Genomic DNA, 24,504 nt, shown 5'->3' on the forward strand with positions numbered 1-24,504 from the left:
CAACACTGAAAGCTAAACTAAAATCTTGGTTCAGTGGAATTCTAATTCCACCCATTCATGCTACTTTTACTATTTCAACTTTGAAAAAAACCCAAGGCCTCAGAAGCTGTTTACTTTATTGGCATTGAATAGATAGCTCTTCACCTATGGCTCAAAACATGTCTTAAAATAAAGGACAAAATAGACCTCTTAAAGGCATAGTATCATCACACTTATTTGCATTAACACATCCTTGTACCTTACAACTCCAATTGAAATATTCCAATAAGGCTGAATAATTTGAATGCATATTCAGACAGAAGTTCGGAGTGGATGATCAACATCAGCCTACTCCTGAAATCCCCAGCATCACAAATGACAGTCTTCAATCAGTTGGATTCACTGCACGTGACATCATGAAGTTGCTGAACGCTCCAAATATCTCAAAAGCTATGGGTCCTGCCAACATTGAACTAATAGGACTCATGTCTCCAGAATAAGTCATAACTCTAGTCAAGGCGTTTCAATACAGCTAATGAGGAAATCTACTTCCAGCATTCTGACAGAATGTAACATCTATGGAGTTCCAAGAATAATTAGGAGGCAACATTCAATTCCACCCAGTGACAGGGGCAGGGCATATTGCCAAGATTTCAATTGGACACTAAGGATAGTTTAGTAGTGATGGTAAAGCAGTTTGGAGTCATAGTGAATTAGAGAAGAGACAGAGACAGAATCTCTATGTTACACTGATCTGCTGTGATCCATGTGATAGCATTTGCTGTTTGATGCAGGCTCTCAACCTTTCCTCTTGTCTTAGGAATTGTGACCCTGGAGTTAAACAATCACCAGTTATCTCTCTCTAATGAGACAGCAGCCCTATGATCAGGTAGGACGATAGTGATTTTATCATCAGGGTGTTTAGTCATGGTAAATTATTCATACTGGATAATATTAATTCTGGATGCAAGAAATAAGTTGTACATATACATGTATAGTACACTGCATTACTGTACTATCATTGTAAACCCTTGTTTGTTCAAAAACATGGAGTTTTGTAGCTTCCTTCTCTTATTATCCACCTTGGATTTCACCTTTTGTCTACTTTAAAAAAACTGGTCTCTATTGAGATCATAACATAAATTCAGTGCTTTGTTAAAGGATAATACATCATCAGCATCAGTCTAACCAATCATCACATGATTAACTAACTCTCCTGTTTTAATCAGCTGCAGTTAGTATCTGCTGCAAGGATTTGCTGGTTGATAATCAGACGTTCAGAATCAACCTTGGAAATCAATTCCTGGAATGGGATCGAACTCAGAGCTTCTGACTCAGAGGCAGGTCTATGATCCACATTTGTTATTCTTCTTCTTATTATTATTGTTACATGTACCAAGATACAATGTTTCTTACTGGATAAAGTCTTCATAAGTCATCTGTATATGCAGTTTCAAGTGCAACTAAGAACTCTCATCTTTTGACTCAGATGCTGGAATGCTGTCACAAACACAGTCACACCTAGATTCATTGCTAAACTGATTATTTATTAAAAATAAAACCTTTAATCTTGCTGAAGCAGACACAACAGAAAATGCTCTTATGCATTTTTAATGATTTATCCATATAGAAAGTTTGTTTAAGATATGCATCATCTTCGCTTCTCAGTGGTGACTGCATTCTTCAATTGAGTATTAAAATAATTATTTACTACTGACAGAAACCATAATTAAGTGACACAGAAAAATAATCAAATTGGGATGTAAAATATTTATCAGTATGTGGTAAGTTAATATAATTAGGAAAAACTTTGGTCTACAAAGTCACACATTTATTAAACTAGCTGATGCAAGGCCAAACATGGTTCTGATCCTTGATAAATTGCTTATCTTAACTTGGAAGATGTTTTATAACAATGAGAGTACTATGCTATGTTGCACAGGATACATGATCCCTAGGTGACTAATTTAATGTGACAGGATACATTTACTTTTATTCACAGACCTATAAGATGCAACAAGGAAAATGCAATGAGAAGAGCATTACAGGAAGAAAATGTAACACAGAGAACATACATATGAAACACAGCACTTAATATATTATGAAATTTGGAGCGTCAAAATTTGTACAGTATTGAAAAGTTGTATTCTTATGAACTTGCCAAATAAAAGTGAAGACACATCTTAGAACACCTGTTAAATTACAATAACATGGGTATTAAACTTGAGATAAAGAATAAAATTTAATGTGCAGTCAAAAATAGCTGTTGTAAAAAAGCAGCTATTTAAAGTGGAGCTAATAAAAAAAACAGCGTAACCCAATCAATGTGTTAGAGAACAAGCAATGCAGAACATATTAAACATGGAGGAACTAGTGAAACAGTGCTTTTGTGGTGAGACTCATAAATACAGCATGATTGGCATGGTCGATGTAGAATTTTGCCAATAAAAATGTGGAATAAAAGACCAAAAGAACAGCAGATGCTGGTAAACAGAAACAAAATCAGAAATTGCTGGAAAACCTCAGTAGGTCAGACAGCATCTGTGGAAAGAAAGCAGAGCTAACGTTTGAGACCAATGACCATTCTTCAGGACTAAATAAGTTCTGAATATTAATATCATTTCACTTTAACAGGCTGAAAAATTATATATATTGACTTTAAAAGTGCACCTCAAAAGTTGTGACTTAAATATCAGGTTATGAGCAAAGAATATATGCCAAGTCTCAGTATTGTATATTATGAATGTGTAGTCAATATTTTAAAAGTTGGACACAAACTATTAAAGTGGTGTCAAATCTTGCAACTTTTGGCATCTTGAGCTCCAGTCTTGAGTCACAAACAAACACTTAATTAAATGTGAACATTAACAGCTATCTGGGGAAGTCACACAACTCTTTAAGGATTGTTCAGCACAAAAAACAATGATTTCCAACGTGCCTGTCCTGCCCTGGACAAAAAAAATTAAACTCAATATATGGAAGATGATTGTGAATGAATACTTATTAATCTTCCACTGTGTAAGGATGGTCACTCATTTAAACTAGAATGGCTGTCTCTTACTCTCATGAGATTAAACAGCATGCACACCACTCCGCTTGGGGGCAAAAAAAATGAAATTATGGAAGTTATATGTTGAGAAAGTGATTTTGTTGCAAGCTTTTAAATCAGCTAGAACCTGTTTTGCAGATAGATAAAAAAGTTCTTTCAAAAATCATAAAAAAAGTTGGAAGTCATCCAAATGTTGTTTAATTTCACTGCATGGCTTCATTTCCTAAAGCAGTGATTGTCAATAGCCAACCTGTGGTTTTCTGATTGTCAGACTGCTATTTCTGTTATTTGTTCCTTCTAATGTATGCACTGTAACTCATGGCACTACTGCTTTAGCTCCTGTGGTATGTGTGTAGCTGTGCTGGTGCTTAGAGAACACTGTGAAGGGTTGGCTTGCTCTTGGCACAGAACATTGCTGGCAGCCTTCCTCCTCTTCAGGCCTACAATGGCAAAAAAGGAACAAGTGTTACATTGTTGCCCTCAAGATATATTTTGAAATGGAACTAGCATTGCAAGATTTTGTGTATTACACTTATGCACGTTTATTAGCGAGTGAGAAAGAGAATAAACAACGAACAGAATAGTACCAGCTCTGAGCACTAAATTAATGATACATATTAATAGGGCCAAAGGAGAAAGAACACAGGGTCATTTCAAATGGGATGCAATTGAAAAGCAGAGAAGTTTTAAACGTATTTTAAGCCTTGATTAGGCTTTTTTAAAATCAGCAATGGATGTCTTTCCTACAGTGGAAAGCAATGCAGCTAAATTGACAATGAAAGCATTGGAGATGCAACATGAATGGCTGTTGTAATCACTCAGCCCATTTCTAATGTGCAAGCTGTTAAATTGGGTATTTGAAAGCATATTTTGTTTAAAGAATAGTTTTGCTGAAAATAGTGGTGGCATAGTGGCTCAGTGGTTAGCACTGCTGCCTCACAGCGCCAGGGTACCTGGGTTCAATTCCTGCCTCGGGCAACTGTCTGTTTGGAGTTTGCACATTCTCCCTGTATCTGCATGGGTTTCCTCCCACAGTCCAAAGATGTGCAGGTTAAGTGAATTGGCTATGCTAAATTGTAGTGTTAGGTGCATTAGTCAAGGGTAAATATAGGGGAATGGGTCTCGGTGGGTTGCTCTTCGGAGGGTCGGTGTGGACTTGTTGGGCCGAAGGGCCTGTTTCCACACTGTAGGGGATCTAATCTAGATAATATAACTTGCAATCAAATATTACATTTTTATCAGCAAAAGAAATACTATACTGTAACAGAGAAATTTCAACCTTTGCATTGGAATCTTTAGAAATATGGTCACTTGGGTCTCACCAATATGACCCTGAATGCTGACTGGAAAACTTCAGTCAACCTCCCTTAATTGACCTCAAATAAATTGCCAGTGAGCCTCATTAGTTATCCACCTACTATAGGCTGATGGACCTGTCGTCCACCAAACCCACTTCTGCAAAATTGGTCTAGGGGTATATATAAGTAATCTCCAAAAAGAATATAAAGAGGAACCAAACTGGAGAAGCTGAAGGAAATAATTCCAGTATTGTCAAGACAGGTAAAAGCATTGTCACCAACAATGAAGTAATAAATTTTGTTGTTTCTGAAGAGGTTGGAGTACATATATCTTGGAGGATTGTAGGATTGGAAAAGACTTCAGAGATGGTGAGGGCAAGACCATGGGTGGGTTTGACTATATGAATTTGATAACTGAGTTTTTTTTTTAAACCAGAAGCCAGTGTAAGCCAACAAACACAGTTGTAATGGTTTAACAGGACTTCATATGAATGAAGACAAAAGCAGCAGAGTTTTGAATTAGTTCAAGTTAATGATAAGAAGAATGTGGGATGCCTTTCAGAACTGTGTTGTAATAGTGAAGCCACAGGTAACCAGAAGATGAGTTGCAACAGCAGCAGAGTTGGATGATCATATTCGGGGTCAGGCATTCTGTGGTTGGTGAGGAAATATGATTGGAAGCTCATCTCTGTATCAAATACATCAAGCTTGTGAACAGTTTGGTTCAACTTAGGTAGCTGTTGGGAGAGCAGTGATTTCAGTGGTTAGTATAGGATTTTATATTGAGAACCAAAGTCAATGGCTTCCTTATATTTAAATTAGAGAAAACTTCCATCCATCCAGTCCCTCACATGGAACAAAGCATAATTTGAGGTGTGACACAAATGAAACTTCATGATGCGCAACACTTCATAATTCTAGTTGCGCATTTCCAATTTTGGATGACAATTGAACATTGAAAAATAAGGCCAATAAGTTAAATTAACAATCTTATTTTTTGTTTACGTACAAGTCTATATGATAAATAATTGCATGAATCGGTTTTGTGTTAAGGCAATAATAATCAATTATCTCCACATGCAAGATTGAAAATTGTTTGCAATATAAAACAAAAATATTGTTCACTTTCCGTCAGTCATGTTTTTTAACGCAATAGAAAGCTAACCAAAAATATATTCCACATCTTTTGAGTTATTTTCCTTCTAGTTATTACATGCACAACTACAAAAACACCCACATTTTGAAATTGCTGTGCTATGAAGTCCTTTATTAAGTTTCTATGTGACTAAAAATCAATCATTTCACAAATCCCAAATAAATCATATTTTGCGATGACAGAGTCATGGTTTCCACATAATTCTTGATATTGCATTATTGAAATCAATGTGCTTTAAAAAATGTGGGGACAATAAGTGTTTTGTTTATTTTAAAAATATAAACAAAGTTAGAAATTGTTTAAATAAAACAATGAAGCACCTTTTAATTCCAATCAATTCAAAAATATGCTTTGAATTAATGGGTTTGTGATTGATTTTGCCTACAATAAGTCATTGTGCTAATGCACAAAATATGGCAGCCAGTTTGTACGTATGACTCAACAAACAGTAAATAGATGACCATATTATTAAATTTTTAATTTTAGACATTTAGTTGTGAACAATAATGTTGCAAAAGGAATAAAGTTCAATCAGCAATTTGTTTTCTTCTCAAGTATATTTCCTGGTTATTTCATTTTCTTGTTATGCAGAATTTCTGTGAAACGCAATTTAGAAAGATGTCATGAGTTGGCATAGGCTTTGTGGGCCAAAGAGCCTGTTCCTATCTTATACTATGCTTTGTTCTTTAGTAGCAGGATAACAAAATGAATGTTTCAATAAGCGATGATTTACTCAGCTGCCATTTCACAGTTTAGAATAAATGGATGTGAACAATCATTTTTCTAAGAAAGGTATAAATCAATGAAAGATTATAATAGAACCATTAAATTGTACATTATTGAAAAGACAGCTGATAATCATGCTTTATCTGTTTGAACGCATTTATTTTTGTTTAGTCAACACAATAATTACACAAGAAGTGTACAAAGAAAATCTCAATAAACTGATCACAAAAGTATAAAAGGAAGCAACATTTCCATGAAATGACAGAATACAAAAAGTTTGATTAACTTTTAAAACAAAGTCATACTAATTACAAATTGATTTCTTCACAGGGTGGAACATGAAAACACTCTAAGGAAGCTTTCAAAAAATATATTATTAACATCATTAATGACCTTTCCATTTTATTATCTTTTATTATTTGTTATCTTACTCTGTTGGCACAGAATGTGAAGCAAGATGATCAATTTCCTATTACCTTTTCTGCAATATGTCAATGAGCATTAAGTGCAGGAAGTTGTTAAGATGAACCAGAAATTTGTTAAAGAAACTTTAGGGTTAGGGTAATAAACTTTTGATTTTGAAAAAAGACAATTATCATTTTAAGTTTAATGCACAATAATTTGATCAAAATTCAGGCTTACCCAGCTGTACATTACAGAAAAATTCAAAATTCAAATATGCATTTGAAGTGCAAGTTTCATGACAACTGGAAGAACAAGCACTAGTAACAAGCTAGTACAATAGACATTCTGGAATTTGCTACAGTTTGTTCTTTGTGACATGATTGAAAAACCTATTTGACACATACAATGCATATTCCATCTCTTTGAAGTCCATTGCATATGAAGCTTATTTAAACCTTATGTTGTCACGTTGGATTTTTGCCACTTTGGATTTTTGCCATGTTATTCTTGAAAATGATTTATTGACAATCAAGACCAAATAAGTTGAGACATACCAGAACACACTGGCCATCTATGTTAATTGCTGCGCTGAAAATTTTCATAAACCACAATTATTAAGTATGACAAAATTTCATCTCGAGTAGAAAGAGATCATAAAAAAGAACAAGTGTATTGCTGAATATATGATTTATCATCTCCAATGTGGAAACACTCTATAGACTTGACTGTTGCATCACAACTGATTCAATAGAACCTTCCTTTAAATTATTTGGCACATCTCATGCACAATTATTTGGAAGTAAACCAGGAGGCCAATGAAAAATAAACAATGCATTCTTCCTATTGTACAATACAGACAGGGAGTAACTTAACAATTCAGTTAATGCAGTTATGAAAACTGGCAACATCTTTAAAATCACATTTGCTGTAATTTGCTAGTTTATGCTCTCCTTGCATTTTCTAAGATCATACAACGTGCTGTTTACTGAAAATAGTTGGTGAAATTAGGTTGTCAAGATAAATGTCAATCAGCCGTTGACAAAGGAGACCTGTGTTGATCTCATTCATAATGTGAGCTCTATATTTTTGACAATTAATAATAAGGTGACTTTTAGTGCAGTAATATCAGTCACAAAGATTGCTGGTGTAGTTTTTTTGTTAAATTGAGACATATAAGTGAAGGCCAAACAGTGCAACACTGAAAGCATAAGTATAATGCAAGTAATCTTCATGTGAAGTAAATACAAAATGATCAAGAAACTCAGCAGGTCTGGCAGCATCTGTGGAGAGAGAAACAGAGCCAACATTTTGAGTTCAAAGATTCTCTTCTGGAATGGAAGAGTCGTCTTTGGACTCAAAATGTGCACCATTTCTCTCTCCATGTGATGCCATGTCTGCGAAGTGCCTTTGGCATTCTGTTTTTATTTCAGACTTCCAGCATGCCTAATATTTTGTTTTTAACCATTATATGATACTGAACTTCAACCTTCAGAGGCTGTAGATTGCAAGAAGTAAGGCAAATGAAACAAATTTCGTTTGCTTAATTTGTGTTGTTACCTACATTTTAAGTTAATTCTGCAAAACACACCCTTACACATGCACTGAAGGACATTAAATACCTAACAGCATGTTGAGCCATTAATCTTTCGACTGAACTCTTAAGTGCCAGGGAACTAGTATCGTTAAACATATCAGAAGATTGATCAACTTCAAACAAACTGTCAGGCTAAGTTCTTGCAGCCAAATATACAGCTGGGGATTTAAACGCAATTAAATAAACTTAGGATAAGATAGCACCTGAAAATGATTGGATTAGCATAGCAACCCATGGCTCATTAATGTATTTTAGGAAATCTACTCTTCATTCTTGGTATGGTCTACAGGTGACCCAATACCACTGAAGAATGCTTGGTTCTTCATTGTCCTTTAAAATGACTTGGTAAGTCATTGTCAAGAAAGTGGCTCACTACCACTTTCGTTCATAGGCAATTAAGGATGGGAAATAAATGCTGGTTTTTAACAGCAATGCTGACATCTAAAACATATGATCACTTTTATATCAGTATACATAGAAAATCTGAATACTTACTCACAATTTGGAGAATTGAGTCTATGACTAACAGAAGCATGGTTCCAAAGTAAAACTGAAAGATTTGACTGCTATTCCATTCAACCCTGGCCAGTGGAGACTAGAACATGATCTCCAAATAAAATGCTAGCTTAACTTGCAACACAGCCATCCAGATTCACTGCTGCAGTGGCAGTGTTGTTGTCTATCAGTCACAGTCTTGGGTTTATACTCCACCTCAGACAACCTTGCTGACTGGAGTCCGAAAACACTGAAAACTGGTTAGATGTCCAGCAGAGTACTTCAGTTCATTGTGTGGCTGCTCCTCTGCATTCTTGAAAGATTAGTGGGGCTCTTTAATGTTGGTTGCAGCTCATCCAAGAAAAGGTACTGTGAAGATAGGTATTCGTAAGGAATGAAACTACTTGAGCCTACAAATGGCTACATACCTAAGACCATAATAGCATACAATGGATATAGTCACAATTGGGACATATTTAAAAATTACTTCTGAAATCAATTAAGACAGAAATCTCTCATTTCATCTTCAATAGCCTATTAAACATCACCTGGGTGGTATGAGCAAAGGAACGTCTGGTTGACACAATTGCATGATATTTACAGGAATAAAGGATTTGAGGTAAACTGATTCCAACTGGAGGAAAGCTGTCCTAGTTTCTTACTAGCATGCAGTTTTGCCTATCTTTGCTTTCTGCTCTCAGCTCAATTGGTCCTTTGTGCTCAGGTGGTAAAGATGCAGCAGTGTTACTTTGGATATTAATACTATAAAAATGGAAAATAGCCCCATTTAAACCAATAAAATTATTATTGGTGTGTTATTACATGTTCTACACACTATTTCACTTTCTGATGTGGACATAAAATCCATGTTTGTACAGAAATCCATTGTTCATTTTTATTTTGTTCTGGAAAATCTTGTCAACACATATTGCAGTCCATACATGTAGTGCAAAACTATTACCTTGTTCCACTTTAATAAATGCCAATTTGTTAAATTGTTCAACAAGATGAGTCTTAGCAACTTATTGTTCATTTTTGGTGCCTAGCCAAAAATAAGTCAGCTTGTTAATATAAATCATTTAGTTTATTCTGACTAATATCAGAAATGGGCTGCAATATTAGTTAGCTGATATAAAGTATTTTGTACTGTACTAGTGAACTTACATTATCCTCTGAATGTGTTTGCCCAAGATAAAGTGTGTCAGAAGAAACTGTGCAGTTAGGAACGATGTACTGTTTGTAGATTAATCTTCAAACTATTATCATCCTAAACAATCAAGAGATTCCCTGATTGGCGTTTGCGACATCTTGCACAATTAAGAAAAGGTGCATTCATGGAGCAATCTTCTCAAGTCTGTTGTATGTCAGACGATCTGAATGGGGATAACTGCAGGGGGTTTTATGCACTAACTCTGCAATGGTGTTGGCTAATTGCTTTGATAACAGAATAAGTTGTGTTCTTTATACGTGAAACTTTTACGAGCAGTGGATTTTTGTGTTTGCTTTGAACGTAAAAAGGTGGGAAGAATTTGTTGAGGAACTGTCCAGTGCTTAGGAATCTTGTCTAATCTCTGGGGGCAGCGGTGTGGAACCAGAAAGGTTGTACTTTATTAACTGTACCAAGTTAACAATAGGGTTTCAGAATACTTTCCCAGCAATGGTGGTGGAAATTGAATAAAGATTTGTGCACTTTGTGTCTTTCACTGTGTCTCACACCTGCACACACACGCCATGGGTGCTGGGGAAAGAATAAGCACTACCGCACTTAGGCGGTAGTGTGGGGGTTAAATAAAAAAAAGAGAAGAAAAAAAGAGAAAAAAAATAAACAAGAGTCTTAAGGAAAAAAAAAGAAAAAAAAATACTTTCCCAGCAATGTTTGCTTCAGAATACTATTAACGGTTTGCAGTTGGACAAGTCTCTCAGCCCATCAAAACAGAATGGTATAAATTTCTGGACTGCGTTTGGTTTTAAGTCACATACTCTCGGCATTTCTTCTGAAAAGACGCACCTAATACCTAAAGGTTATGCAGGAGCTTTCACGCGTCGTGTCCCAGGAGTATTACTGTCCCTCCTGAGGCATTCATGAGGTAACACAATCTAACCACAGGACAATTCAGAGATAGTTTTGCGGGCTGGGAAACACCCCGACACAGGGCGGTTCGGAGTCCTGGCTGTGGGTGGAGCTGATCCCGGTGTCCGAGTCGGTGTCGTTCACCTCCGAGGAGGCGAAGCCGCTCTCAGGCGGACATTTGGCGAGTCCCTCGGCCGAGCCCCGGCACAGCGCGGGCGCCTCGCCGCCGCTGTCCTCCGCCACAGCCGCCTCCTCGCCGAGGCTGAGGCGCTCCAGCTGCCGCGCCAGGCGCTCGTATTCCTCCGCCTTCTCGCGCAGCTCGGCTTCCTGCTGCTGCAGCCTCTGCTGCACGTCCGCGAGACTCCGGCCGAGCTGCCGCGCGCGCCACGCGCTCCTCTCCAACTCGCCCTGCAGCCTGAGGTCGTCGTCCTCGCCGCCGCCCTCCTCGTCCTCCGGCCGCTCGGGGCCGCTGTCGGCGTGCCACAGCTGCTCGCGCTCGAGCTCCTCGCTCAGCCTCTGGACGGTGTCGCGGCGCCGCTCGAGCTCCTCCTCGAGCCGGCCAACCGCCTCGCTCCTCTCGAGGTACTCCTGGAGCTGTCCGCCCTCCACCAGGTAGGTCTCCTGCACGTAGTTCTGGCCGTCGCTCTGCACCCGCTCCGAGTGCAGGCGGCCCTCGAACCGCTCGATGTCGCCGTCCAGCTCCCGCAGCCGGCTCAGCTGCTGGCGGATGGTGTGGTCCTGCGAGACGATCAGGTGCGCCAGGGTCTCCATGCGCTCCCGGCCCTGCCTCAGCCGCTTCATCTTGGCCAGCTTCCTGAAGGCCTTCCTCACCATCCTCCTCTGCTTGTCCCGCGGCAGGTCGCGCACGGAGCGGGCGGCCGGGCGTCTCTCTGCCGGCTGACCCCCGCCGCCGCCGCTGCTGCTGGGCACCACCTTGGCCTCGGCGCTGCGGAGGCCCGGCAGCGGCAGCCGGGCGTCCCACTTGACCAGGACGAAGCGCACGTTGCGCCGCTCCGGGCCCCAGGCCAGCCAGAGCCTGAGCAGCTTGGTGGCGGGCGGCAGCAGCCTCTCGAAGCCCCTCCACTTCTCGGCCAGGCAGTAGTCCCTGGGCGGGGCGTGCAGCAGCCTGGTGTCCCCGGCGTGGGCGAGGTGATCCCGCAGCAGCGCTCTCACCACCTGGGCGCAGCTGGTCCTCTTGGTCAGGCCGCACACCACCTTCTCCTCCTGGCATACCCACACCGAGAGTTCGGTACCCTCCGGGGAACCCATCACCCGGCTTCACACTTTAACAGTGGGGTTTGGTGGTGGTTGGGGGGGGGTGAGATCTGCAAAAAAATAAACAGCCACAGACACTTTTGTTAGGAGTGAAAATATATACCCGAGCCCCATTCCCACCGCTCTCCCAAAACACAAATACAAACCTTACAAAAATAAGAGAAAGTTTTTAAAAACTCACCAACTCCCTGCAGGATGAAAACTTCCCTCCCTGTCCCAACTCCGCATTGCTCTCTGACGATATTGCCTCTTCAACCCAAACAATATCTTCATTAGCTCCACCTCATCAAGTGATAGATATATTACAGTAAGGGTTTCCCCATTAACTTGTTTGCCCCCCCCCCCCCCCCTATCTCCCTCTGCATGTTGCCCGCACGCAACGTTATTTCCACACGTTTGGAATATTTACGTGGCTTTTGAAAGTTGAGGGAAAAAAAACAGAACGCCTCAACCTCAAAACAACTTGAAGTCTTGCACGTTCCCGTCACTTGGTAATTTTTTTTGCCAGCGCTTGGCTGCTAAGCGTTACAAAGTTAGTTAATAGCTTCTTAAAACTGTGTTCGTCTGTAACACTTTAGACCTACTTTATCAACCAAAGACAAAAAAAAATGTTGGTACACCGGTGAAGATCGTTGTTTCTGCACCCAAATCTAAAATGTAACTGTCTTCGTTTAAACTAGTTGTATTTAATTAAAATAGCAATAACACAACAAACACTGTTTGTGAGTGTTTTTAAATCTTTTAAATATTTCCATGGTTTATAGTAGTTTAAAATTACTGAAAGTTTGTTTTTTTTAAATACTTCTTGCATTTTAAGATCCCATTCCCAATGTAATGATATTCTACAGGCATGGTCACTGTTAGGTGTGAATTGATTTAATTTAATTGAGTTGAATCAGCATTATTGTCACATAAACATTGGCAGTGAGCTCTGGTTAGCTATTTACAGATCAACAGTAATAGAAACGTACAGCATGGAAACAGACTATTTGGTCCAACTCGTCCATGCTGAATAGATATTCTACATTAATCTAGCCCCATTTGCCAGCATTTGGACCATATCTTGCTGAGTCCTTCCTATTCATATATCCACCCAGATGCCTTTTAAATGCTGTAGTTGTACTAGCCTTCACTACCACCTTTGGCAGCTCATTCCATACATGCACTACCCAGTGTGTAAAACGTTGCCCCCCAGGTGTCTTTTAAATCTTTCCCCTCTCACCTTAAACCTCTGCCATTTAATGTTAGACTCCTCTATCCTGGGGAAAAAAACCTTGACTGTTCACCCTATCCATGTTCTTCATGATTTTATAAACTTATGTTAGGTCACCCCTCAGCGTCCGATCCTTCAGGGTCGAAGAGCCTGCTTCCATACTGTAGTGAACTTAATCTAATCGAAAATAGCCCCATTCTATTCAGCCTCTCCCTATAGCTCCACCCTTCACCCTGGCAACATCCTTGTACTTTTCTTCTTAAACATTTCAAGTTTCACAACATCTTCCCTATAGCAGGGAGACCAGAATTGAACACAGTATTCCAAAAGCAGCCTAACCAGAGTCCTGTACAGCCACAACATGACCTCCCAATTTCTATACTCTGCACTGACCAATAAAGGCAAGTGTACAAAATGCCGTCTTCACTTCCTTGTCTACCTGCGACACCACTTTTATGAACCTGGACTTCAAACGTCTCTTTGTTTGACAATACTCCCCAGGTTCTGGATTAGTGGTGCTGGAAAAGCACAGCAGTTTATCTAATACTCCCCAGGACCTTACCATTAAGTGTATAAGTTCTGCCTGATTTGCCCTACTAAAAAGCAGCACCCATTTATCTAAAACTCCATCTGCTATTCCTTGGCCCATTTGATTCAGGTCCCAGTGTAGTCTGAGATAATCATCTTTGCTGTCCACTACACGACCAATTTTGGTGTAATCTGCAAGCTTACTAACCATACCTCCTATATTCATAAATACAAAGCAATCATAAAAATGTCAAGAGCAATTGACCCATCACCAATCCTTGCGAGATACCACTGGTCACAGGCTTCCAGTCCAAAAAAAAACCCTTCATGACCACCCTCTCTCTTTTACTCAAAGGTCAAGCATTCAAACTGTACAGGATCAATTTTAGCATAGGCTACTGGATACACTAAGAACAGAAATGCTTTAAAAGTTTATTTTCCTCCATCACTATGCGGAGTTATATTTACCAATTAAGATTACAGAAATCCCTGGCTGAGTATTCTTTTTTATTTCCAGTTTCACTATTTTAGTTGTCTCTAAAAAAAAATCTGGAATTTAATATTCCTTGAATTAGATTACTTGGCCCAACATTGGCAGCCATATCTTCAGCCACTGAGGTTCTAAACTCGGGAAAGTGGATATGTTTGGTAAGAATATTCCAAACTCTTTCAAGTTACAGGTTAAATTTTAGATTAGATTAGATTATTTACAGTGTGGAAACAGGCCCTTCGGCCCAACAAGTCCACACCGCCCCACCGAAGCGTAACCCACCCATACCCCTACATCTACATCTACCCCTTACCTAACACTACGGGCAATTTAGCATGGCCAATTCACCTAACCTGCACATCTTTGGACTGTGGGAGGAAACCGGAGCACCCGGAGGAAACCCACGCAGACACGGGGAGAACATGCAAACTCCACACAGTCAGTCGCCTGAGGCGGGAATTGAACCCGGGTCTCTGGCGCTGTGAGGCAGCAGTGCTAACCACTGTGCCACCGTGCCGCCCAATTGTTAATTTCGTCTTTGTTCACCTGTCCTAAATTCTCATTTAGCTTTGTCCATTTCTGCTTTATGGCACACCTTAAAGGTGCAATTTAAATGCAAATTATTGCTTTCCATAGATTCATAGAATGGTTGGTTTCATGGAATCCTTACAGCGTGAAAGCAGGTCATTCGGCCTATCGAGTACACACTGACCTTTTAAGAGCATCCCACCCAGACCCATTCCCTACCCTGTATTTCCTATATTCCCACCCATGCTAACCCACCAAGCCTGCACACTATGGTCAATTTAGCTTGACCAATCCACCTAACCTGCACATCTTTGGACTTTGGGAGGAAACCAGAGAACCCGGCGGAAACCTGCATGGACACTGGGAGGATATGCAAACTCCACAGAGGCAGTTACCTGAGGCTGGAATCGAACACCAATCTTTGGAGCTGTGACGCAGCAGTGCTAACCACTGAGCTTGTGTACACAACTGAATTATTTGACTATGTGATTGTCACAGTCAAACCTTAAGAGAAACAACTAATTCATATATAAATGTTCAACCAATGTCTTTGTCATTGTCAGTCCCTATTTTCTCTAGAATTTAAAAAATGATTTGATCTAATTCTAAATTGAATGAAGGAGCACAGTTTGGGGGTGGGGAAACTGAATGTGTCCTGGAATTGTGGGATCTCCTTCCTAAGGAACACCTACAGTTTTACTTGGAGCAGGTGAAAGTATAATGTTTCCATAAGCAAGGTGGCCAGGATGGCATTAACTAATAAAGTTCACTTATTATCTTTATGCATAGTGAGCAGGATGCTGGAAAGATGCAGATATAGAGGTCCATGAGGGGCACTAATGAGTCCTCTCCAGCTTGAAATCTCCAGACTTGCACGATGTTCTCAAAGTTTTGTGACTGGTGCTTCTTTTCAATACATCACTCATCTTATAAATATTGTTAAAATCACACAACACCAGGTTACAGACCAACAAGTTTAATTGGAAGCACACTAGCTTTCGGAGCGATGGTCCTTCATCAGGTGATTGTGGAGGGCTCGAACGTAACACAGCATTTCTAGCAAAAATTTGCAGTGTGATGTAACTGAAATTATACATTGAAGAACAATTAATTCTTCAATGTATAATTTCAGTTACATCACACTGCAAATTTTTGCTATAAATTCTGTGTTACGATCGAGCCCTCCACAATCACCTGATGAAGGAGCGTCGCTCCGAAAGCTAGTGTGCTTCCAATTAAACCTGTTGGACAATAACCTGGTGTTGTGTGATTTTTAATTTTGTACACCCCAGTCCAACACCAGCATCTCCGAATCATGACTTTTAAACATTGTTCATTGTATTCAGAGATTTAGGATGGTGGCCCACCTACATGATTTTCCTTCCCTTATATACTGGGCATTCAAGATAGTCAATATTGGTTTCTGTTCCCATAAAAATATTAGAATCCACTGACCTTCGTTGTAATTATGGATTTGCTAACGGGGTTAACAGCATAGATCAACGGCACATTGCTGGGACAAACTCCTCGAAATTACTACTCATGGCACTGTCAGAGTACTTTCAGTACCTGAAGAGTTGGAATATAAAAGGAGGATGTTTTTCACTACATTCTCAAGTGGAATATGAGTGGACAATAAATGCTCACAAAACCTGCTAAGAGATAAGTTTTTGATTCAGATTTTAAAGAGAATATGGCATTGAAATTGAGGATCAACCATATAATTTGGATGGCAGAGCAGGCTCAAAGGGCTAAATAGCCCATTTCTGCTCCCAGTTTCTATGTTTCTATATCAAAAGAATTAAAGTAAGGATTTTTGCTTGAGAGAGGAGTAGAACTTCAAGGTATGCATGCCTGGAAGAGTTGTGACAGTGAGTCAACTACCATATAAAAACCAAAATAACTGTGAATGCTGTAAATCAGAAACAAAAACAGAAATTGCTGGAAAAGCTCAGCAGGTCTGGCAGCATCTATGGAAAGAAATCAGAGTTAACGTTTCTGGTTGAGCGAGTGACCCGAAACCTTCTGAGGAAGGTCACTCAACCCTAAATGTCAAATCTGATTTCTCTCCACAGTTGCTGCCTGACCTGCTGAGCTTTTCCAGCAATTTCTGTTTTTGTTTCTGATTTACAGCATCCACAGTTCTTTTGGTTTTTAATTGAGGAATTTTATTTCGCTGCTTGCAAGTGGATTAAAGTGTGTCCTCAGCAGTGTTTTAATTGACAAACATGAACCCAAAAAGTAACATCTGGCAATGAACCCTGTAATCCATTAAATTGCTTCCTTTTCCCCCATACCTAACATTTCGAACATGATGTGCATATCTTGCATTGATCTTTCTCTATACCTGTGCAGTTTAAAACTCTGACCTAGGTTGCTGAATAGAAAAAGAGTTTACTACAGTTATATTCAGAGGTGATTATGCTGACTGCCTTTTTGGATAGTTCAACATCTCAATTCTATTTAAAGTAACTTTTTTGTGATGCAAGATCTCACAAAATATAAAGTGGTGACATTATGCCAATGTGGATATAAGAAAGTCAATCTTTTTAAATCATTCAATGGGACATGACATCTCTAATTGGGTCAGCATTTCTTAATCATCCCTAATTGCCCTTGAGAAGGTGTTACTGCTATCGTCCATATGCTATGGGTATCCCACAATGCCTTTAAAGAGGAAATTCACCAAGCAACACTGAAGGAAAGGCAACATACTTCCAAGTCAGGATGGTAAGTGGTTTGGATGGAAACTTGCAGGCAATGGTTTTTCCATGTTTCTGTAGCCTCGTAAGTAGATTGAAATGTGTCCTCAGTGCTTTAATTGATAAACATGAATCCAACAAGTAACAGGCTACATCTGGCAATCTACCCTGAAACCAAGTCTGAAAGATGACTTCAGAAACAGGGAAGGAGAATGAACAGCATCGATGGCATCAGGATAAATACCTGAGGAGTGTGGCCTGGACTAAGCTCAGTCTGATTTAACAGCAGCAGCAACAAAGCAAAGGAGAGCGGACCTGGGGATAAATAGTGGCAACAGGAGAAATACCCGAAGAGCAGGGTCAGTCAGAGCAAACATGGAGCTGAACCCAGGGGTAGAACTTTGGAGATGATGTCATCACTCAAAATGAGAGAGCTAGACTCCTTGGGAATGATGTTTGCAGACTGAGTAGTGTCTGGAGAAAGGTAAAGTACTTAATTTCCTGTAGTCTGCCAGGAATAAAGAGTGGGAATGAGAGACCTGACTTTGGTGATTAGTGGGCAAAAATGTGTAATCAGTTCTTGGAATAATGTCTGTAATTGATGAGGTTGATTTTGTTGATAAGGTTCAAAATAGCCGGAGTACTTAGCTCCATGGAATGCTTCTCTTGCAATAGTGGGAAATCAGGGACACTTCCAGTGTCTGTGGTGTCTATGTATGCAGGAAGCACATCCAGCAGCTGCATGGAGCGCCTGGAGCTGCGGATGAACTTGCTATGGAGAATGTTGTGGACAGGGCATTTGGTGAGCTGGTCACACCACCAATCGGGGCTACTTAGAGATGAGTTGGGGGACCACCAGGAAGACCAGTAAACGAGGGCAGGCAGTGCAGGAATCCCCTGCAGCATTCCCCTCCCAAACAGGCGTACAGTTAAGGGAAAGCAGCAGCAAAAGGCAGATCTGTGGCATCACAACTGTCAGTGTTGTACAGCGCAGAGGGCAACATGTGGGTGAGAAGTAGTGATTGAGGACTCTATAGTCAGGGATATAGATGTTTCTGTGGCTGCAGGCAAGTATTCAGGATGATGTGTTATCTCCCTGGTGCCAGGGTCAAGGATGTCACCAAGCAAGCACAGGATATTCTGAAGGGGCAGGGTAAGCATCCAGAGATTGTCATCCATATTTGTACTAACAACACAGGCACAAAGGGAAATGAGGTCCTGCAAAGGGCCTTCAGGCAATTAGGTAATTTTGAAAAGAAGACCCCGTAGGGTTGTAATCCTGGGATTACATCCTGTGTCACGTTAGTGAGGATAGGAATTAGAAGATAGTATAGCTAAATACCTGGCCAGAGAGCTGGTGTTAGGAGGAAGGGCTTCAGGTATGTGGATCATTGGGATATCTTCTGGGGCAGATAGCACCTCTAGAAGGAGGAAGGTTGCACCTAAACTGGAGGGACACCAATATCATATTGTGGAGGTTTGCTATTGTCACTCAGGAAGATTGCAACTATTCTGGTGGGCTGCGGGAGATGCAGGAACCAGAGGAATAAGCAAGTAAAGTATCTAAGGTCAGTAAGACTAAAAGGAAGAACAGACAGGGAGAGATAATAGCAGGAATGGCAGTCTGAGATGTATTTGTTTTAATAAGCGTTGTGTAACAGGTTAGGCACATGAGCTTAGAACTTGAATCAATTCATGTAACATGTCATAGCTATTGCAGAGACCTGTTTGTCAAAGGCACAAGACAGGCAGCTTAACACTCTGGTATGTAGATGTTCTAGATGAGATAGAGAGGGATGTAAAAGAGGTGGGGGAATTATGTTACTGATTAGGGAAAACAGCACAGCATAAGAGGGAGGCAAGGCCATATGTGTACAGCTCAAGAATAGGAAAGGGACAATCATTTTGATTGGATTATACTATACACCTCCCAACAGCCAACAGAGGAGCAGAGATTTGTACAGATTATGGAAAAGATTAAAACCATCAGGTTGTGGTGGGTGATTTTAACTTCCCTGACATTGACTGGGACTGGCTTGGTACCAGGGACTTGAATGGACTGGGGAAAATTGTTAGGTGTGTCCAGGACAGTTTAAAAAAAATGTAAATTATCTAACAAGGTAAGGGGCCATACTAGACCTGATATTGGAGAATGAGCCCAGCTAGATGATCAAAGTATCAGTGGGGGAGCATTTTTTTTGGGAACAGTGACCATAATTCTCGTAAGCTTTGTTATGGATAAGAATAAGAGTGATTATCAGGTGGAAGTACTAAATTGGGGAAAGGCTAAGACAATATTAGGCCGGGACTGGGGAATGTAGATTGGCGACACTGTTTGAGGGTAAATCTGCATCTGGGAATCTTTTAAAGGCTAGTTGATAAAGTTCTGAATCAGCATGTTCCTGTGAAAATGAAAGATTTGGATGGCAAGATTCAGGAAACTTGGATGACAAGAGAAAGTGAGAACTGAGTCAAAAAATGGCAGACATAAAGTTTAGGAAACTGAAAACAGACAGAGCCCTCAAAAATACAACGGTAGCCGGAAAGAACTTAAACAAGGAATTAAGAGGCCTAAAATGGTCCATGAAATGTTTTTGGCAAGCAGGATTAAGAAAAGTCCCAAGGTGGTTTACATGTATATCAGGAGCTAGAAGGTAGCTAGGGAAAGAATTGATAATCTGAAGGACAAAGGAGGGAATTTATTTGTGGAGCTAGCAGACTTGGGTGAGGTCCTTAACAAATACTCTGCAGCAATATTCACAAAGCAGAAGGACATGATGGATGGTGACTTTCGGGAAGGGTATGTTGATATTCTAGGGTATGTCATTATAAAATTAAAAGAGGTGTTGGGTATTTTGAAAAGGATTAAGATAGACAAGTCCCCAGGAGTTGTTAGGATCTATTGCAGAATCTTGAGGGAGGCAGGTAAGGATTGCTGGGGTCTTGTATGAAATCCTTGTATCCTCTTTAATCACAGGAAAGGTCCCAGATGATGACAGAATTGTCAATGCTGTTCCTTTGTTTAAGAAGGACAATAAGGATCACCTGGGAAATTACAGGTTGGTGAGCCTTACATCAGTGGTAGGGAAATTATTGGAGAAGATTCTTGGAGGTAGAATTTACTCACTTTTGGAAAAGAATGGAATTAGCAATTGGTAGCATGGCTTTGAGCAGGTAAAGTCATGGATCTAAGGATTTTGAGAAAGTGACGAAAATAATTGATTATGGAAGGTCAGTGGATGTTGTTGACATAGACTTTAATAAGGCATTTGACAAGGTATCTCATGACAGGCTGATCAAAGGGTAGGGGATGAGCTCATAGAAGTTTACAGAATTATGAAAGGCATGGATAGCTGGAGTCTTTTTCCCAGGGTTGAAATGTCAATTACTGGAGGGCATAGATTTAAAGTAAAGTTTAAAGGTGATGTGAAAGGAAGTTGTTTTTACAAAGAGTGTTAAGTGCCTGGAATATGTTGCCAGAAGAGGTGGTGGCGGTGGATTCAATAATAATGTTTAAGAGACATTTTGATAGATATATGAATAGGCAGGGATTAGAGGGATATGGACCACTTAGAGGCAAAATGTCTTTAGAAAGGCATCATGTGTCATGCAGTCTTGGTGGGCTGAGAAACCTGTTCCTGTGCTGTATTGTTCTTGTTCTTCTAGATGGTAGTGGTTTGGAAGGTGCTGTCTAAGGAGCCTTAGTGAAGTTCTACAGTGCATCTTGTAGATGGTATATACTGCTCCTGCTGAGTGTTGGTGGTGGAAGAGGTGAACATAGTGCCAATAAAGCTGGCTGCATTTCCTGGATGGTGTGAAGCTTCTGGAATGTTGTTGGAACAACACTCATCCAGACAAATGGGAGTATTTCAATACACTCCTGACTTGTGTTGTACAGATGGTGGACAGGCTTTGGGTAGTTAGGAGGTGAGTTACTCTCTGCAGGATTCCTAATCTCTCATCTGCTCTTGCATCCACTCTACTTATATGGCTGATCCAGTTCAGTTTCTCATTAATGGCATCTAACAGGATGTTAATACTGGGAGTTCAGTGACGGTAATACAATTAAATGTCAATGGGCAATGGTTAGATTCTCTTGTTGGGCACTGCCAGGCACTTGTGTGGCATGAATGGTAGTTGTCCAGGTTCTGCTACATTTGCACATGGACTGCTTCGTTATCATGACTGGTGCCGAATATTATGCAATCATCAGTGAACATTCACGTTTCTAAGTCTATGATGGAAAGATGGTCATTGTTGAAGCAGCTATAGATGGTCGAGCCTAGGCACAGCCCTGACAAACCCCTGCAGGAGTGTCCTAGAATGGAGATGACTGATCAACAACCACAAGCATCTTCCTTTGTGCGAGATATGGCTCCAACCAATGGAGACCTTTCCCCTCAATTCCCACTGACTCCAGTTTTGCTGGGGCTTCTCAATGCCCACTTGTTTAAATGTGACCTTGACATCATTATGAATATTTGTTCCACAAAATGTACTATCAGAGTTTTAGGTTATTTTATATGGTGAATCACAAAAAATTCATTATACTGTATGGTATATCATCCTTAAATATGCATAAATATCTGTTCAAAATGAGCCTACCTGACTTATAATTATAGACTTTGCTTTGTTGTGATGAATGCAATATATTTTACAAAGCATGTTGTTTAACATTCCATACTACATCCTTCAGGTAAATTAATGTGTTCGTTTGGGGTTTCAGCATACAGATTTAACCTTTCCCTTTGAAACTTAGATAAAACATACTAGGGTACTTAGAAATGTTTAAAAAATCTGATGATTATTTATGAATATATTTACTTTGATAGATTAAGCCTTGAAGAAAAATGCATTCCCAGTATTTTCAGCATTTACTATGGAGTTTATTATTACATATTAAATGCAATCCTGATTTGGAAAGTACATTCCAAACCTTCAAAATTACTTTTCAACAGATTAGATTAGAACAATGGATCTTAGAAAATTGAAAATGCCATGTTATTATTTGAATGGATCTATAAATAAAAATGACAGTTTGCAATGTGCTGCTATGTTTGACCTTAGCTCTTAAAATGAATGTTAAAATTAGTGGAAGAAAATGAGATGAAGGTTTTGAAATCTATTTGTTGAGTTTAACTTCACAGCTCAAAGAAAATGTGTTTACTTATTTGCTTCAAAGTTTGTTTTACAAGTAACCTGAAGTGACGAGTGAAATTCTAAGCTGATTTTGTGTCAGGCATCAAGTTATTAAATGGATAAAATTAAAAGAAGAATGTATGCTCTTCAAGAGAGCACTCCAACAGCTTATTACTCATTACTTTCATGCTAGCTATGCGTGTGATGGAGTAGAAGACTGAGATAGAAATGGAAATACAACTTTGTTATCAATAACATCACTCAGATACTTTGATCTCAAAGGAATGGATTATTTAGACTGTTAAGACTGTATAATGAATTAATAAATTCACATTTAAAATATTGTCTTACTTTGGTCAACCTACCTTCAAAAGTATATTGGTATATTGGAGAGAGATAAAAAGAAAGAACAATTTCACAACCTGAAGGTTTAACTCTCAAACAGAACCTCCAAGAAACCAGTTTGCATTCCATTTGTATGAATAATACAGAGAAGGTTAGATGTAGGTATTTTACAATAGTCAGATGTAAGTAATTTTGATAATTTAGAAATATGTTACAGGAACATATTTGTATAAAATTAATAAACTTGAAAAAAATACAAAATTGATTTGTCCCCTTTGAGCATGTTGCACCACTTAATAAGATCACGGCTGCACTCGCCATGACCCCTTAATTTTCCTACCTTCTCTATCATCTTTCATTCCCTTGCTTGTGAAGAATTTATCTAACTCTGCCTTAAAAATATTCAATGATGCTGCCTCCATCACTCTGGGGAAGAAAGTTTCAAAGACTCTTAATCCTCCAAGAGAAAAGCATTCTGTTCATCTGTGTTAGATGGTTTACCCCTTATTTATAAACTGTTCCCTCATTCTAGGTTCCCTGATAAAGGAAATATTCTTTCTACATCCACTATGTCAAATCCCCTCAAAATACTGTTTCAATATGTCTACCTCTCATCCTTCTAAACTTCCAAATTGTCAACCCTTACTCATAACTGAGCTTCCCCATTCCAGGTATCAGTCATGTGAACCTTCGCTGACCTACCTCTGATGTATATACATAGTTTCTTAGAAAGAGACCAAAACTGTGCGCAGTAGTCCACATGTAACCTCACCAATACAGTACCCAACCATAACAAAGCATCTCAATTTTAAATTCCACTTCACTTTTAATGAGCAACAAAATTTAACTTGTTAAACCAGAATCAGAAATATAAGATATTGTTCACAGAGTTGCAGATGTGCAGAATAAGCCAGTGTTGCTCTTGTCAAGTTACATATGAATAATGATCGAACTGGTAGATTAGGCTCAACGGGCTGAATGGTCCGTTCTTATTCTGTTCTTATTCCTGTGTTAAGACCATTAGATCATAACACAAGAGCAGAATTAGGTCATTTCGCCCATCAAGTCTGCTCTACCATTTAATCATGACTGATAAGTCTTTCAACTCCATTCTTTTGCCTTCTCATAACCTTTGATTCCCTTACCAATCAAGAATCTCTGCTCTTCTTAAACACATTAAGTAACTTGGCCTCCACAGTATTTCTGGCAGTGAATTCCTCAGATTAACCATTGTCCAACTGAAGAATTTCTTCCTCACCTCAATTCCAAAGGTCATCCCTAAACTCTGAGGCTGTGCCCTCAGGTCCTAGTCTTTTCTACCAGTGGAAACATCTTCTCCACCTCCACTGTATCCAGGTCTCCTACCATTGTGTAAGTTTCAATCATATCCACCCTCATCCTTCCAAACCCCATCGAGTGCAGACCCAGAGTCCTTAACTGTTCCTCATAGGACAAGCTTTTCATCCACAGGATCATTCTTGTAAACCTGTGGACCCCTTCCAACTCCAGCA

The 24,504-nt window shown here is 39.6% G+C and overlaps 1 protein-coding gene and 1 long non-coding RNA gene across 5 annotated transcripts in view; one reads left to right on the plus strand and one right to left on the minus strand.

Moving 5' to 3' along the window:
- Positions 1-6,357: 6,357 nt before the first annotated feature.
- Positions 6,358-24,504, minus strand: part of rassf9 (Ras association domain family member 9) — a 54,126-nt gene continuing 35,979 nt past the window's right edge. Inside the window, exons 1-3 of one of the 3 annotated variants that reach the window (XR_011953409.1) lie at positions 12,230-12,382; positions 10,711-12,098; positions 6,358-9,071 (exon numbers count right to left, since the gene is read on the minus strand). Coding sequence is in view for 2 of the 3 variants with exons in the window: in XM_072551640.1 (XP_072407741.1) it covers positions 10,816-12,042 (1,227 nt within the window). In the remaining variant the exon portion in view is untranslated. Of the gene's footprint in view, positions 12,099-12,229; positions 12,383-24,504 lie in introns of those variants that run through there. The other 2 variants (XM_072551640.1, XM_072551641.1) reach the window with 2 other exon arrangements.
- Positions 11,271-24,504, plus strand: part of LOC140457896 (uncharacterized) — a 34,458-nt gene continuing 21,224 nt past the window's right edge. The window contains exon 1 of one of the 2 annotated variants that reach the window (XR_011953410.1): positions 11,271-11,385. This is a non-coding gene — a long non-coding RNA (uncharacterized lncRNA). The remainder of the gene's footprint in view (positions 11,386-24,504) is intronic. The other variant, XR_011953411.1, reaches the window with a different exon arrangement.

Source organism: Chiloscyllium punctatum, chromosome 32 (assembly GCF_047496795.1).
Source record: "Chiloscyllium punctatum isolate Juve2018m chromosome 32, sChiPun1.3, whole genome shotgun sequence".
In the NCBI taxonomy this organism is placed as follows: Eukaryota; Metazoa; Chordata; class Chondrichthyes; order Orectolobiformes; family Hemiscylliidae; genus Chiloscyllium; species Chiloscyllium punctatum.